The sequence below is a fragment of the Phaenicophaeus curvirostris genome, chromosome 1 (genome assembly GCF_032191515.1).
Source record: "Phaenicophaeus curvirostris isolate KB17595 chromosome 1, BPBGC_Pcur_1.0, whole genome shotgun sequence".
In the NCBI taxonomy this organism is placed as follows: Eukaryota; Metazoa; Chordata; class Aves; order Cuculiformes; family Cuculidae; genus Phaenicophaeus; species Phaenicophaeus curvirostris.
The window spans coordinates 119,574,672-119,592,425 of NC_091392.1; the positions used below are offsets into that span (position 1 = coordinate 119,574,672).

General features: G+C 34.9%; 1 protein-coding gene across 15 annotated transcripts in view; it reads left to right on the top strand.

Moving 5' to 3' along the window:
* The window catches only part of CASK (calcium/calmodulin dependent serine protein kinase), a 209,243-nt gene that overhangs the window by 178,180 nt on the left and 13,309 nt on the right, over positions 1–17,754 (top strand). For 7 of the 15 annotated variants that reach the window (XM_069873017.1, XM_069873049.1, XM_069873027.1 and 4 more), the window contains 6 exons: positions 1,038–1,123; positions 2,969–3,037; positions 8,630–8,698; positions 9,967–10,002; positions 12,762–12,958; positions 13,899–14,014. In XM_069873017.1, the coding sequence (XP_069729118.1) occupies positions 1,038–1,123; positions 2,969–3,037; positions 8,630–8,698; positions 9,967–10,002; positions 12,762–12,958; positions 13,899–14,014 (573 nt within the window). The remainder of the gene's footprint in view (positions 1–1,037; positions 1,124–2,968; positions 3,038–8,629; positions 8,699–9,966; positions 10,003–12,761; positions 12,959–13,898; positions 14,015–17,754) is intronic. The other 8 variants (XM_069873088.1, XM_069873115.1, XM_069873123.1 and 5 more) reach the window with 3 other exon arrangements.

Below are 17,754 nucleotides of genomic sequence, written 5' to 3' on the forward strand. Positions count from 1 at the left end.
TATTCTTGGTTCAGGATGTTTTTGTGTTCAGCAGGCATACAGTTTGATTTTCATACGATTGCCAAGTTGAAAGTTCTAGTTTCATGTTATGCTTTGGAAAAACTGACTATTTTGGTTCAGGAAAAGAATTTTAAAGATTTTTCAGAATTCTACCTTATAGATTTTTTTTTTCAGTTAATTTTCCATAGATATGTTGTAATTTAGGAAATGCTTGCCGTTGGGTTTTTTTCCAATTCAGATTAATTATACTAGGTGCACTTATTGTACAGTATTTAGAAAAGTATACTTGCACAGATGTTTTACATTATACAGCAGAAAGAAATGTATGTGAAGTAAATGATCTTGTCATATCTCATTATATATGAAAAACATCTTCTGACTAATAACGAACTGTAGAAAGTTGTTTTTTGAGAACTTCTAGAAGAGGAGGTGGCCTTGAGCTATTCAGTTCAGAAATTATCATCCAAAAGAGCCTCCTAGATTGCTTTTAATCCTGAAGATTCATGTGCAGCCTCCTCCCCGTTGAGCTTTTGTAGTGTCGTACAGCCATGTTGTGGCATGCCATTCCCATCCCAGCTTCAGCAGGTAGTTTATGCCTTGCCTAAGCTAAGCAGATATCTGTTTCATCATCTGACATTATGGGAGTCACACCAATCATTTACATTCAAGCTGAAGTCAAGTGTATGTACAGAAAATACATGCCGTAACTATCCCAAATCAGAATCAGATAAATGAAAAAAATACAGATCTGGCAGATAAAATTAAAGACAATATCTAGAAAGCAAACTGCATTAAGTAGTCATCTGATAAAATACTGCTTGAATATCTCTGTTGAACCATTCCAGGTAACTAGCTGCAGGTGTCTGTCTTTGTTAGCTAATCCGTAGCTAACAAAGTAATTTTCCGAATCTGGGCAAAAAATTTGCTTTAATGTTGTTTCATATTTGTGCCTTTGTATGAATATCAGTACTGTCTTACAATTATCCCAATTTGTAAAAACACGTTTGAGGTAAATCTGTGTTTTGCTAACTTCACAGGTACGCTACATGTAGGGGATGAAATCCGAGAAATAAACGGAATCAGTGTGGCAAATCAAACTGTAGAACAGCTACAAAAAATGCTTGTAAGTGCTTGAAGTCTTTCTCGTGTCTTTTATAAAAGTGCCTATCTTGCTTTGACAAAACTTTTATATAACTGCATTGTGACTTCCCCTTTTTCTTTTATTCTTGATAGCTTACGTATGCATGTACCACAAAGTCCTGTGTTCCGCTGTTAAAGCCTCTCCCTTGTTTTTCAGTAGTGGCTTTTTTGCACGTTATGCCCACGAATGGTTGAAGGAACTCCAAGCGTCCTTTTATTTATTCCATTTAGTCCCATAGAAAAGATCATTGACACTCAACCATTCCTGACAGATGTCTATCTGACCAGCTCTTAAATAGCATGAGTACTGGAGGTTCCCCAAATTCTCCAAGCAGTTGACTTTAGTGTGTAACTCATTATTTTTTAGAAAGTTTTCTCTAATGCTTGAGTTTCCTTTGTTGAAACGCAGGAGTTTCTTCTGTCTCTAGTGGACATAAAAGAAAAAATACTGCTTTCCTTCTATTACCCATCTCAAGTTAGTCTGTAAAGATCATGCTCTTATTTTAAATATTCAATCTACTCCAAGTGTGTTCACTGAGTATACTATGAAAGAAGAGAATCTTTTCTTGACAGTTGGGTGTAATTGCTACACAAAGACGAAGACAATAAATCATAGAAACATTTGGGTTGGAAGAAACATCAAGAGATCTCCAATCCAATCTCCTACACAAAGCAGGGTTAACAGTGAGTGCAGCCCAGGTTGCTCAGGTCTTTGTCTGGGTAAGCCTTGCTAATATCCAAGAACACAGATTTGGCATAACAGGTGTCTCTTTGGGCAATGTGTTCCAATATTTAATTATGATCATGGAGAAAAATGTATTCCTTATATGTAGCTGGAACATCTTATCTTGCAATTTATAACTATTGTGGCTCATGGTTATTAATGTTACAAAGAAAAAAAATATTTTGAGCTCAGACAGTCAGACTTCTTCCAGGAAAACTCAAGTCTTGGGCCTCACTAGTAGAGTCAGTTTGAGATTGCAAATTTTTCTGCATGTAAACCTAACCTTGGGATCTTGGATGACATCACTGATGTTTTTGTTATGCCCAGAACCATATAAACAAGCCTAAGTGAGTTGAGGCAAATAGCATTTTTTTTTTTTTTTGGTTTACAATAAGCCAGCCAAAAAAAAAATGGGAAAAACTCCAGGATTGCTTGAAGTGATTTACTTACCTTTCTGCAGACTGAGTCCTGCAGTTGTCAGCCACGTGGTAGCACTTTAATTCAAACTGTCATTTAAGAAAATACAGCTGAGCAAGTATGTTGCCATAATCTGCCTTGTTACTACTTGTTATGAATATTCTTATACTACAGTAAATGCAAACTAGCAGATCCCATGTTCTGTTTTGATGAAAGACTATTTCTTGCATTTCTACCTTTAGTGCAGTAACACGCAGCTTTTCAGAAACTTTGAATGTTCTTTTGCTATTTAACATGTATGATGAATGGGAAGAAAATGTCACTTTAGTAGCAAGAACCTGCGGATCACAAGAATTTAGCTGCAAAGAAAAGATTCACATGGAAGAAACCTACACATCTCTGAATCTCTCACCTTAAAATACAGCTGCAGATTCTAGGCATTCAAAAACTGGTCAGGCATACAAACTAATAATGCATTTTTATCTTCTAGATTAATGATAGGGGATTTAAATATTTATTTATAAGTGAAATGATAAATTAACTGTAGCATTTTAGCTTTTCCAAATGCTTACTCTAGGAAAACATACTGTTGCCCTTGAACTATGGCGCTTTCCTTTCAAGCATTAAGAATATGGAAATTTTTTCTTCAATTTCTTAGTCCTTAAAGAACTACTTCTCTTTTTGCAGAGGGAAATGCGTGGAAGTATTACCTTTAAGATTGTGCCAAGTTATCGCACGCAGTCTTCATCCTGTGAGGTAATGAATATAATAAATAATCCCATTTCTTCCTCAGTCCTGTAACTAACTGCCTGCTGATGGCTGAATGTTACTGCTTTCTGGGAAATTGTTTCTGCCTGTCCTGTTAGATCACGCACACCAATTTTACAACAAAGATAACGGAACACGAGTAGGTCCTACCTACCTACTCAGCCCTGCCTTCATATTCATCTCATCAGCACCTTAACTAACTCTTTACAGCCTATTAAAAAAAAACATAGGGAAGGGGATCCTCAACTCATGCGTTTAGGAAGCCCCTTTAAAAAAATTACAATTTAAACACATTCTCCCGGAAATCTATTGAAGTTCCTAAGTGGAGGAACAATCCTCATTTTTTTAGGCATTAAAAATTGTTTTGCTGTTTTGGGCTGTTAAGGGTTAATTGAAGAATCTGTTTCTGTATAACCCTGTTGAGGTAAATTTGTGATGGTCGTCTGTAACAGTTACATGTGGCTTAATATTATGTTTCCATAAAAAAATGGTATTTGTCATTACAGAAGAAAAACAGATTTGGAGTTGGTTCTTACTGAACTAGAAACTTGGTATTACGGTTTTTGCGCAGTAACGTTTAATTCCCTTCTGCTCACAAAGTTGTTCCAGGTTGCAATTGAAGGGAATTCAATTCTAGAAAATGGTTACTTGAGAGATACTGTTCCAATTTAAGCACACAGATGGCATATGGGCAATGTAGATGATGCCAGTCTTTGTGCCACATGCTTAACTGCGCAAACAGTTCCCAAATTACAATTCCAAGAGTGAAGTCACAATCCCTGTTGAAGTCAAGCGCCTTATCTTAATTAGAGCTGTGATTTCACCCTAATTGTTTTTATGTCTCAGCAGATGCTAGACCACACAGAAACTGCTATTGTAATTGTCAGAACAATCTGTTTGCAAGAAAACATTACGCTTTTTGGTTGCCTTCTCTACTTCTAATAGAAGTCAACAAGAACTAAAAGGTTTTAGAGTTAGAAGGTTTGGCAGATTTTCACCTTATGAGTCTGATTTTCTTAAAAGGTATAAATATGAAAGCAAAAGTTTTTCATTAACTGCAAAGGCTTTAAAAAAATACCTCAAATAGAAATTCTAGAATGTGCTGACGAATTTATGTATTGACTTCTGTGTTGTAAATAGCAGTGTTAATAAAAGCTATCTACTTCCCAGTGTTGAAATACAGAAATTGGTAAAGCTGTAAACCTGCTGGGAAGACAGTTGTTTGGAAAAAATAGTTCAGCATGCAGCTTTAAATTAATACTATGTGGTGCAATTTCAGTAGTAGCTGGTCAACTCTTTTCCTTAGCTTCATGTCCTTATTTTTTTCATGACTGTTTCACAAAAGAGAAGATAATGGACTCTTGCCTTCTTTGGTTAAAAAACCAGCAAAACTAGAAAGTTGTGGTCAAAGATGCTGGGGGGGGAAAAAGACATGTCTAATTATCATACTTCATGGCATTTAGCATTCATTTAATCAGAGGAGGCTGAGTCTATTCCACCTACTTGGCTAAATTTTCAGCTGGTATAAATGTACACAAAAAGCTAGCATTTTGAAATCATCCTATTAAAGCATCACATTTAGTACAGAGAGAGGTTTTTCTCACTGATTTTTTTTTAGGATTCTGATTCAGAGATGAATCAAATTATTAACCATTGGTAAGGGATAAAAATGAATATCAAATGACATTAGTAAGATACAGAAATTTTGCTTCTCATGATCTCAAGCAGGATAAATTCAGAGATACTGTCTTCACTAGTATACTCTTACTAGTTAACTTTTTTTTGGCAATGTTTCAGTATAAATTTATGTTTGATTCCCTCCCTTCAGTCATGGACTGGTAGTTTTCACCAGAAAAGAAATATAGAACAGAATCAATATCTGGGGAATTTTTGAGACACCTACCAATCCAATGATCCAATTGCATCATTGGATTGGTAGGCATCTCAAAAGATATTAAGAAGATGTTTTGCAATCCAGTGATCCAATTGCATCATTGGATTGCAAAACATCTTCTTAATATCTTGAATAAGAAAAACTAAACAGTAGAATCATTTGTGATATGCCTTTTATATAGAATCTGTCTATATGTCTTCATATACCAAGGTGAGGGGAAGTGCAGTATATTATTTTTTAAATAACTGACATTTGCATTTCTCTCGCTATAGTTTTCTTCTTTTGTAGGCATTTAAAAGAAGTGTTGTAGCGGTGACTTCTAAATATTAAGCCACTTTCAGATATTTAGGGAAATCTTGTTCCTATAGTATGTAATGGTGTTTCAGTGTTACTAGGCAGATTTTAAAATCTCAATTGAATAATTTCAGGTTTCTTAGGAATTTGTGGCTCTTCCTGCACCCGTGTCTTCCTTTCAGTTACCAGGCCTTCTATTTCATTGAGCAGACTTAACTTGAAACCGTAATACGCATGAATTCCCTCGTATAAAAATTTGACCAGCTGATCTACTCTGGGGTGACCTGTTTAGTCATTGGTGTGGCAAATAGTCCGAGTTACTCAGGGATCTAGATAACACAGTGGTCAGGATGTTGTATTTTTCTGCTTCAGATAACCAGGAAATTATAGACTTACATAAATATCAACTTAAGTAACTCTTGCAACACATTCCTCTTATGGCTGATGACTTCATATGCTGTTTATATGTTTCAACTGTCTCCAGATGGAGTATTTTGTAAGCATTTTGCTTGAGCTTCATTTTGTATTCTTACTTTGTACTGACACAAGACCCTGAGTAACTTTTTATGGTGTCAGATATGTGAGAATAGTAAGAGAATTGCTTTTTTTCTTTCCTTATAAACATCCTTTATGTTTCACATTGTCTTTGTGAAACACTTAAGTTGTTTCAATTAGAAGAAAAACCTTAATATATATGAGCTTTTAAAAATCTGGTGATAATCACCGTGGATTTTTAACTTTAGTCTTAGTGCTCAGACAATAGGAATTTTTTTATAGTCTTAAACCTATTTGCATTAAAAATACTGCCAGAAAGGCTCCTGGTGCTTTAACTGAATGACAAGGATCCAAATGATTGCCAATTTGTTATTTGGCTTGGAGTTAAGCAAGGTTGGGAAGTCTAGATAGTTGAGTTATACTGAAATATGATGATACCACTTTACACTGCTTAGAATCATTGGATCCTTCAAGTGTTTTTCTGCCCTTCTTCCTGGGAGAACTAGGGCTTTTTCTGATTTACTGGAGAGACAAACTCACAAACAACGCTGAAGTTTTCCAATCCAGTTTTAAGCAGTCCCAGCTTTCTACAAGGATCTCTCTACTCATTGATTCGTTACATTAGGCTGTGCATAATACAGCTTTTCTCTTAACTTTTGAGTATGATATTTTTTGAAAGAAGGACCAAGTCGCTAGGAAATTAAGACTCTAAATACCTTTGAAATAGTGGCTGAACTGCCTAATTATTTAAAATTGTACATAAACCTCTTGACTAGCTTGGTAGATTAATTTCTTATATTCGGTACTGAAGTTACCAATAGCACTGAAAATATGTTTTTTCCTCAGTATGTTATGATCAATGTTTGCTTTGAGTAATCAGCTGCCTTCTGTTGAGAATTGTTGGAGGAATACAAATCAAAACATTCTCAAATGAAGAAAATTTCCTTCCAAGGGAGAAGCCCTCAAGAGAGTCTGGAAATAGTGACATTCTCCAAGTTACTCTGAACTTGTTTTTCTCTGAATGACTTGGGTGCTTGCATCACTTGCCAAAGCTTTCCCTTGCTAAACCATCAGTGACTAGCAGGTTGTAACAAGCTAGATTTAAAAGAAAAATAAAAAGGGGTGGGGGGAAAGGTAAAATTTTTTTACCTCATGAAAGAAGAAAATGGCAGAGACAGAATTGCAGAGCAAGCAGAAAATTACTTTCTGAAAGAAAAAACTCACTGATGTTTTGGAAAAAAGTATCTCCCAGCTGCTATTTGATAAAGGTGATCCTGACAATCCTGTATACAAAATGAAAAAAAAGGAATAATAGTTCCTTTAGGCCTTTGGGGTTTTCTATTGTTTTTATTATTGAATAGCTTATTTGGTCTCATCTGAACATTTTAAGTGATTTTGTAAATAGAATTGGAGCTGATTTCTCCCACTGTGTTACCTGTTGCAAGTAGTTGTGGGACCCAAATGAGCATTTTGCTCTTACTCATGTAGTAGCAGTATACAGACCTACATACTTTGTACCACAAATGTCAGATCTTACGTTAACTGTGTTAAAACCTAAGCAAGTGTCTAGGTAGATACATACAGAACTTTCTGTGAAATCATATTTAATAAGTCCACGAAAAAGTGCACAAGTTCTACATGAGTTTGTTGCACATCAGGTCGTACAGGCAGCAAGTGGGATGAAGTATTGCCTATCATTTTAACTTCTGATGCTTTCAAATAGCTATGAGTGTTACCACTTAAATACTATAAATTCAAGAATATTAGTAGAGGACCTTTACCTGATTAATGTTGCATGAACAGTTTAGCTCCAAGTCTGGTTTTTAATCTGTTCATACAGGCCACTTTTATTGATAAAATGTGACAAGAATAACTTTTCTTCGAAAAGTGTTTTAGCCCTTCTTTTCTGCTATCCTTGATATTATGCAAAATGATCAGCCTTTCATAAACTGACCATTGACATGGAATATTATGTTCCAAAATTCCTTTGAGGATAAAGTGGACTTTTTTTTTTTTAATGTGTGAGTGAGTTATTTGATTTCCTGAAGAGGTGGGTCAGTTATCTGATTTTATGGAATTAAGTACTTTAGAATCAAAATGGCATGTGAAACAGATTGCTCTGCAAGTGACTTCCTTGCCTTTGCAAAACCCAGTTCAGAAGTTCCTGTTTTCCTTTCCATAGAATTTCCTGGTATGCACCCTGCACCTGCTGTCTCCTCACTGAAATGTTAGGACCACACTGGTAGTCTGAGTCAGGAGAGGTGGCTTTTTTAAAGTGATATATTTTGGCATGGCTTAATATTTTTAAGCCCATAAGAAGGTTAGAGGGGAAAAAAAACCTCAGTGTGCTGTAAAATAGAGGAGGAAGAAGAGAGTGTCCAACTTCTTTCTCAGGTGTTAGGTTCAGTGTCTGTGAGGCACTGTGGAGAGATGCATCTTACAGAGTAGAAACTAATCAACATTGACATCCACCATGTAGCTGAAAAAAAATTAGAAGTATCTTTAAAATATGACATGTGCCTCATTCTATTCAACGTACTGTTCAGCATATAAATTTCAGGTAATTTCCTTGAACAAAGACACCAGTGTGATGAAAGGCCTTTTGCATTCTCAGACACTTGAGATCTAAGAGGTCCCAGCTATTCAGTAATTAAAAAGCTGTTTGATTGCAGAGGTAGTATAAAAATAGTTATTACCTAGGATATATCAAAGTCTCAAAACTGAATCTTAAACAATGGAAAAACATCTCAGATTTAGAGAGTTTGTAGCGTGGAAACTTTCACAGATAAAGCAGCTAAGCAAGTGGTTATAAGGCTGTGGATGTAACTGTTCTTTTAAATATATCTGTGTTCCTGTGATAGTGTTGTGTTGTTAATGAACCTTGTGTCTTATTTCAGAGAGATTCCCCCTCTACATCCAGACAGTCCCCAGCTAATGGTCATAGCAGCACTAACAATTCTGTTTCGGTAAGATTTCCAGTTCCACACAGAGAAAGTGTGAAAGTTTTGTTGGTGCTCATCTGCCATTACTGTTATACTTATCGTGTGGTCAGTGGAAAATGTTGTCCTGCTGATAGAACCAAAGTTACTACACATGTAACTCCCCGTTTTCTTTTTTAAGGTTTTTGTCCAACATTTTCTTCTCGTTAAAAGCCATATAGTGAATTAAATGTTAATAACAGTGTTGTGACACTTCAGTCATCCTTAAATCATTGTTAGCAGTTTCCTCAAAACTAAGTAAAGGTTTAAAATGGAAGTTTTATTTCCATCCTGAACTTTGGAAGCAGTGTTTGAAGAAAGATTAACTGTGCAGCTGGTATTTCAAGACATGTTAGACTCTTTAAGTTTTGTGTTTTGAGAGACCTCTGGAACATGTACCAGTTTCCGCTATCTGAGTTAACGAATTGGTGTGCCCTCTGCTGTTGTGGTACGTGCACATACATTGTGAAATATGAGCCTTGCCTGGATATGAAAAGCAAAAGGAAGTGGCTTTAAACTGCACTACAAAAAAAGCTATTATTATCACATCTTTAACACAAAGTACTCCTGTTTTCTATGTGTTCAGGTTCGAAAGGTGCTGTTGATTTCCTGTTTTTCTAAAGTATATTAATGTCAAAATCTGTGTTGTTTATCATTTGTCATTGTTTGAACCAATGTAGTAACTGTACACACAAGTTCCTTCAGTAAGAGCGCTATCAATATCACAAGTTCATGGGACTAGCTAAAAAAAGTGCTTATTAATTAATACAATGAAATCTAATTGTGGATGAAAAATTTAAGAAATTTTTGTGAATTAAATCGAATTTGTAACATAAATAGTAGTTGTTCCTTAGTGCAATTAATCACAGTATACATCCTTAATAATAAAATTTTTTGTATTTATAATAGTTGTCCCTCTCTTAAGAGCCAGACTAAGTGTTGAGTGGAAAAGGCATTCTCATAAAGAGCCTCTTTCACTTGACAGTGCTTTTGTGTTGAAGATGCTGAATTATTTATTAAAAAGCACATTCTCTATCTGCTTAAACTTTTTACCTGCTTTCTTCAGCTTGCTGCTAAACAGCCTGGGTTTGATTTTTCTTTAAGAAAAACAGTATTTCTAAACATGGGTCAATGCTTCTATTTTTGTCTGACTTACCATTATATTGTAATGTAGTATGAATCACTAACAAATGGTGTTGTATACCCTTAAAAAGTAAAATGAAAATTTCTTCTCCTGGGTTGACTTTATTCTGCAGGACTTGCCATCGACAACACAACCAAAAGGACGACAGGTGAATAGATGTCCTCCATGGGAATTTTTGTAAACTTAGCTGCTAGTGAACATCCCTCCTTATCTTTTTTTCCCTTCATGTTCTGTATATGCTCGACTAAAACATTTAAGCTTGGAAAATTTGTTCCGTTTTTTCATTTTTGTTTTTAACTCATTTGTTTGTGGCTAATTCAAAATACCATTTTTTTCACGTGTCCATATGTGTGAGAGTTACAAAGTCATTGTAAATTTAACTGGAGATACTGTTTTAGTTCAGAATGCATTGAAACTTACTGTTGTGCAGTGACCTGTGCAGTTTTAGATCTTAGAGGAAAGCTCAGATTTATATTTTAGCTGAAATGGAGACCAGTATGGCAAATGTCTAATACTCTGCTCTAAAACATTGTACAGACAAAGTTTCTAAAGCTTAACTTCATCTATAACTACTTATTGACACTAACAAAGCTCTTCAGAGAAAAATATTAAGGACAATTTCTGTAAAGAGCTGATAAGTCTGGAGGTAGCCTCTTAAATTTTCAGTCCTAAGGCCAAGATTCAGTAACCTCCCTTAATTTTGTTACCTTGGCGGTAGTCACTGTCACCATGGACCAAAAAAAGATCTTCCCTCTCAAGCGAATTCCAAGAAAGCCTTTAAGGGCTCCGCAGAGGATTCCTGATGATTCCCTTTGCAGTCTTGAGAATTTGGGAGGTTTTACTCTAGTTGCCAAATCAACACATTCCATCAAGCGATTTGTGATTCAGCTTCAGTAACTGCCTCATTTATATATAGCCCTTCCAGAATCTGAACCTTAACCATGGACTCAACCTCTTATTCTATCAAGAGTTTTAATATTGACTCTTGCAATTCCATGCAAAAGAGTCATTGGACTCCATGATCTGTTGTCTTTGACAATCTTTTTCTACTACTGTCTGGTTAAGTTGACTGGAATAGCTATTACCAGGATGGATTGCTCTCATTTCTTTTCCCCATTTTTAAAGCTTGCAGCTATATGGTTCTTTCAACTTTCTTTTATTTTATGGAGTTTCCAGCTGCGTGAACATAGTCCTGGAAAGGCTCCATGGAAGACCTTCCAAGCTATTCTGTTAGGTTTAGTTTTCCTCTCCGAAGGTATTCTTCACAGGAGAAGAGTGTTTGTTCAAGGCAATATCAGAATAATGGTGTTCCTTGCACTCACACTATTTATAGTTACCTGTTGTTTTCAAGAGTGTATTCCCATTGAACCAACATATTTTTCTGATAGCTTGTTGTCCTTGAAAACAGTCAGGGCTTGGGTAACAGTTACTTTGCAATCTGTATAGCAGTCTGTTCCATTCCATGAACAGGCAGTATATGGTGGATAATGGCTCAAACTGGAGCAAGGACTTGAGAAACAAGGAAGTTTCTAGATGGTAAAAATACTGCTCAGTTTTCTAGACCTGTGTCAGATAAGTTGAGAGAAAATAAGGAATTGATTCAGTAGCAATTACGTCACAGAAAGCCACTTACTAAATGAATGTGGTTGATTTCAAAATACCCTGTTTTTCAGGTGACTAAAAGAAATTGGATTGCTTCTCTAAACTCACACGCTCAATGCATAGCAGAAGAAGGGTCAGATTTAATATATTAGAATTTGCATTCTCTATTGGTATTCCCATGTGATGCTCTCACTGTAATCAGATAAAAATGCATCAGGTACAAGATAGTAGTGATTAGCCATTTAAAGTTAATTTATTCACGTGTTGAGCTGCAAGTTGCATTACTGTAAGTTTAAAGTGCCATGAGTAGTGCTAACCCTGCATAGTTACAACTATTTTTGGAGCAGAATTTAAGCACAGTTGAAAAGTGTTGCAGTTAAAATTAAGGATATTACTTTGATATGAGTTTTCTTTTAAAAAATCTAGTCAATTTCTAGTGCGAAAATCAGCAGTAGAATATACATGGCTGTCTGAGATGGTATAGAGTGATGTTTGAAGTTCATAAACTGTAGAAATTCCCTGTCATGGACATGACATTTAATTCTGATTTTAAGATACTTGGATGCATCAAGGCTGTAATTAGCAACCAAAACTTGAGACCTCACTAACACACAAAGCAAGGATTGGTGTATTATTTTAAATGGTGAAGTCAGAATCTGAACTCTTTCTGTTAGTGTTCCTTAGAGAATAGCTTAGTCAAATCATTAGTTTTCATTTATCTGGGAGTAGAGTTCTGTTGAAAAACCCATGCAAAGTATTCCCAGATTAGATAACTATATGCAATAGGTGCAAAAAAAAAAGAATTCCTATTTAATCTAAAAAAAAAGCTACTAAGTTTTCAGTCTAAATACTATAGATCAGTAAGGTAGCCAAAGTTCTTTATACTGTCCAAAAAAAATTTCCTGCCATACACAATTTTAAAATGCGTCATGGAATTTCTGTTGGAAAATACAGTACAGTTCAAATTGTAAGCTGCCAGCTTTTAGCTTGTAATAATTCATGACAGTTAACACCAACTGGAAGGACTCTTATCAGTTTATCGCATGTGTTCATTTTTGCTGTTCAGGTTTTACAGTATGGAAAATACATGAGCTTTCAAAATAACATTATAGGTCTCCATTGTTTGCTGGGGGAGGGGGGTCTGTTTCATTTTCAACTATCACTTAACACTTTTCCCGTTCTGTTTCTTCCTTTGCTTGTTGCAAACAGTATGCGTAACTACATGCACAGATCAAATTTTCACCTGTTACTCTTAATACTTTACTGGTATTAATATAAGTGTTTTTCATAAATTCTTTTTAATAGATATATGTAAGAGCACAATTTGAATATGATCCAGCAAAGGATGACCTCATTCCTTGCAAAGAAGCTGGCATCAGATTCCGAGTTGGTGATATTATCCAAATCATTAGCAAAGATGATCACAACTGGTGGCAGGGTAAACTTGAGAACTCCAAAAATGGTACTGCAGGCCTTATTCCTTCTCCTGAACTTCAAGAATGGTATGACTTACATTTATAAAAATCAGTTTAGCGCTGCTTTTATTTTTGTCTTTCATGCTTTTCATTGTTGTGTAGTTAGTTTTTGTATAATTTTCGTATTTTTGAAAAAGAGTATATATTGCCTCAGTTAATGTGGCATTGATTTTTTTTTTCTTGTACATACATAGCAGTAAGGGTTGCATGCAATATCATATGTGTGGTTACAATAGAAAAATAAAACAGCTGTGCTTTCATATAGACTGTAGGAAACCAGGAATGAAGGCTACATACAAATGCTTTATGTAAGGGGATCAAATTAATGTCTCTTAGGTTCTAAACGCTGTTTTCGTTAGTACTACTGCAGGAATAAGTTGTTAGCAAGATGTCAAGTGCAAAAGCCATTGAGGGACTACTGGGGTTTTCTCTCCTTTTCCTTTTTCATGTGAAAGCCAAAAAGTAGGAAGATATTGTAGTGCAAACCTTCCTGAGTGACAGATTCAATGAACGGCAATGGTACCGAGTACCGCAAAAGCAATGTAAAGCTCTTGCCAAAGCTCTTTAGTAAATATCTTAAATGTATCAGCATATCAGCACAACCTTTAGCAAGCAGGTCGTGAGCCATAACTCAATAAAGTTTATCAGTATGGATGATCTAGCCCAAAATATTTCATACAAGTTTTGCTATGTAAAAGAATTAAGTGTTCTAAAGAGTTTAACAGCGCCTATGCCACCTGGAGTAGCTAAGGGAAATTTTGCTAGAAAAGAAAACAGAGATAGACAGACATTTCATTCCTTCTCAAGGGCTTACTTGCAAGCCCTGACATAAGGGAGACATAAGTTGTAAAAGTTTTACTGTACTCTTGTACTATTAAAAAGTCTTATTTTTCTTATTAATTTTGTGTGGCCTTTTAAAAATACATCAATTACAACAACAAACATTTTTTTCTCCTCCATATACCAGGCGAGTTGCTTGTATTGCCATGGAGAAGACCAAACAGGAGCAACAGGCCAGCTGTACTTGGTTTGGAAAGAAAAAAAAGCAGTACAAAGACAAATATTTGGCAAAGCACAATGCAGGTATGAAAACAAAAAATGCAAGTATCTTTAATAGGTTAAATTTCTTGCAATCTAAACTTTGCCTTTAATTGTTCAGCTGGCACTGATATATAAACATAATGAGTTACTTAGGAAAACATAAAATTCTAATTATAACAACATAACTCTGCTTGTTCTTTGCTGCTTAAATATATAGCTTAATCAGTGAAAGGCAAGCTGCATCAAAATAAATGCATCATAATATGTTCTAATAGGGGCTTGCATTGGTTTGGGTTTTTTTATTTAAAGGAGCACTAGAAACCAACAGGATATAAATATTGCAATCTATATAACTGTACTGTGCTGTGCTCTACAAAAGACTTTTCAGTAGCATCTTTGTAACCGTGTGTTCATTGTGTTTAACCTTATATACATGAAAACATCATGAAAGGTCATTTTTCTTGAAGCATATACAGCTGGAAGTGGAATAAGAGCTATTGTGTAGTGATTGTGTTATTTACAGTTACCAAATAGAGCAAACTCTGGAAGTTTATCATCCTTGCAATGATTTCTGCCTGAATCTTAATTTATGGGTTTCTGTTTAGACTGCTGAAAAGCTGAATTGTTTTAGAAAGTTATGAAACTAAAAGACTGTAGAGTAAAAGATCCTTACTGATAAAAGTTCAGTAGTTTTAGCAATTAAGAAGAAAGAGAACCCTTCACTCATAATCAGAAATTAGTTCTTTTCATATAAAACACTCCTATGTGTTGAAACTGTTTCTATTGCTTTTGCATTGATATCACATACTGTGATGATAAATACATTGTTGTGGTCTCTTGGGAGATTTGCAGAGGTTTTTATTAGAATTAAAAGATATACCTGTCAAACAGTATAGTAGAAGTGGTTTATATATTGCATTAGTTTCTGGGTTTTTTTCAGTTTCATTCTTAACTGCACCAATTAAACAACATCAAATTGTATTTTCACATGTCTCCTTGCCTGTACAATCTGTGTGCAGTGTCAGAGCTCATATCAGTACTACGGAATTTATAATTGCTTAAAAGTAATCTGTAAACAAAATCTAAGGGAGTCAAAGAACAGTAATTGTCATTTATACGCCTTAGTTCACCATCTCAGTTAAGATGTTCACAGTTAAATATGTAATTACTCATCTCCCTGAAAACCCTTCTGCATTGTCTCTACATATTTGATTATGAGACAAGAAGAGATTTCAAGGTTTAACTTGTTTCCTTCCTTTTGCTGGTTTGACATTCTGGTTTACACTTCATTGCAGTAGAACTAAACACTGTTTTACTGATCATGACCTTAGCAAAAACTGTTGAGAATATAATGGATTTTATGGCCTAAACTCTTAGACAATACTGGTTTTAAAGTACTACCAATTGCTTCCAGCATACATTTCCCACAGCATTGCTGCTCCCTTCAGTATAATTTTGCATGGCCATGCTGTTAACTGGGTTAACTGAAGAGTAATCCAACAAAAAGCATTGATTCTTTTTCTTCAGGGCAATTACATTTCTTAGCTATGCAGTTGCACAGTGAATAGTATTAATAATGTCATTGTGACTAAGCATGGCATGCTACAAAGGAATATGCAAACAAAAGAGGATGGCCAAGGAAGGAGGAGCAGGCAATACTTTAGGAACAAGACTAGCTCAATGAAATCCCTGAAAATAAGGTAATCTAGACTTTCCTATCATGATGTAGGGGGAACATTTTGGAAGGTTGATAGCCTGCCTTAGTGCTCACCGCCATCAATGCTGTTAGCCTTTTTACATCCGAGCACAGTGTTCTTCAGAAAGAGAAAAATTAACATTAATAGTTATCAAAATGACTGTGAAAAAAAATTGTTCTATTCAGAATAACATCTGACTCTTCCCCTCCCCCCAAAGAAGTCAAAAAGTTAATGAAAATGCAGATTGGGATAAAGATTACTTTTAGAAATGTTTATTCATCTTATGTACTTGAGGTATTAAAGGTGATGTCAGTAATATTCCAGGGAGTGATGCCTCAAATACTATGATACTCACATGAGTTTGTTAAGTTTAACTAAGGTGATACTGAATTTCCCTTCTCTGAGCTACTCTCTCACATCTGGTGTTGTCAGTCAGAAATATGGTAACACTGGGTTTTGCAGGCTTTCAGTGCACCTGCATCAGAGTGAAAACCAGATCTTCTGTTGGCGCCAAAATAAGTATAATTAATGTAGAACTGGGAAGTCTAATCCAGGTGTCAAAATGTTGTTCTTACAAGGAAGTAGAATTTATTTCTCTTAAATCTCAGTATAAAATCAATAAAGTGTTTAGCATTATGTAGTCTATTTGATCATACATGTTATTTTTGTCTTAGGTATGAACTGGGGAGCTGAGAATTGACCTAGTAAAATACTTAATAGTCAATTAAGATTTTAATGTGGTATGTTGAGATAGTACTGGAAATAGAAATGAGATTTTCTGCAAATCAGACATTGTTTATAAAGAGGAGAATATTTCAGTTACTTTTTAAAATAAAAAGAAACATATTCTCCCTCACAAGAAAAATATCATATTTTTCTAGAGTATTGTGTCCTCCAAGAAACAATTTCACAATCATACATTTTATCATTTTGAAGTCACTTTTAAACCAAAGCCCACAGAAAAAAAACAAGTATTTTTCATTGTTAGGGTCACTGAGATTTTTATAAATGTTCTAGAGATATACTACAATAACATTTCAGTACTTCATAAAAGAACACTCTTTAGAACACACTAAAATTATGCTTCATATTATGCATAATGTAGAAGATTGCCAAGCTTTTACAAAATACGTTTATCATTTCTTAATGTGATTTATTTGCCTTGTGTTTAGACTATTGCATGGTAAAGTTTATTTTGTGCATATACTTTTTATTTTACTAATATATTACGAGCCATATCTCAATGACCCCTGTACATTTTTCATGCTGTCTTACTCCCAATGGCCTCTGTGCATGTAAGTAACCTGTCAAGTGACAATGCCTCTTGATTTGCTTCTTACTGTTTTGTTTCAAAAACTCCTTTTCTTTATTAGCTAGTAACACAGAAGCATTAGAGTTCAGTCTTTAAATGTGCCCTCTATTCCTCATATCTCGTGTATGTTAAAAAATTGATCATTTTTCTTTTGCATTTTAAAACCCTACAATCATGAGTTAACTCTGTGTAGACTGAGACACTTCATCTCCACACTGCTAGTTTGTGATGAAGGGATTAATATGCACCATTTCTGTTGTTTGTTCCTGTTCTTTGTATCTAACGTAAGGTGAAAAAAATAAAGGATTGGGTTTTATTTTTGATTTTTTATGGGAAAAAATACTTGCAGGCCTAGATGGTTAGAATGGTAACGCTATTTCACATGTTGTAGGTTGTTAGCTCTTTATAATATGAAATTAATTATTAGTTTAAATAGTGTGAAGTTGCAAAAAAGGAAGTACTAAGAATTCCATGTTTGTAAGTTTGTGGAATGGAAGAAGAATATGATTAAATTCTTGCTTGTAATATTTGGGGAAAGGTTGAAAGAGATTCTTGTTTATGATGAAATTGAAAATGCTTCAAATGAAGTTTTCATGTCTGTATGTTTTCAAGATCTTAAAGATTTGACTATGTCCATTTACTAATTCGTAGTTTGACCAAAAATAAGTAGTTGTACTTTTTCTTTGGGGTAAAAAGACTGCCATTGAATTGAAAAATCTACCCCATAAAACGAAACACATTAAGTTAAATCTTTGCTCCTTTAACTGGGACTT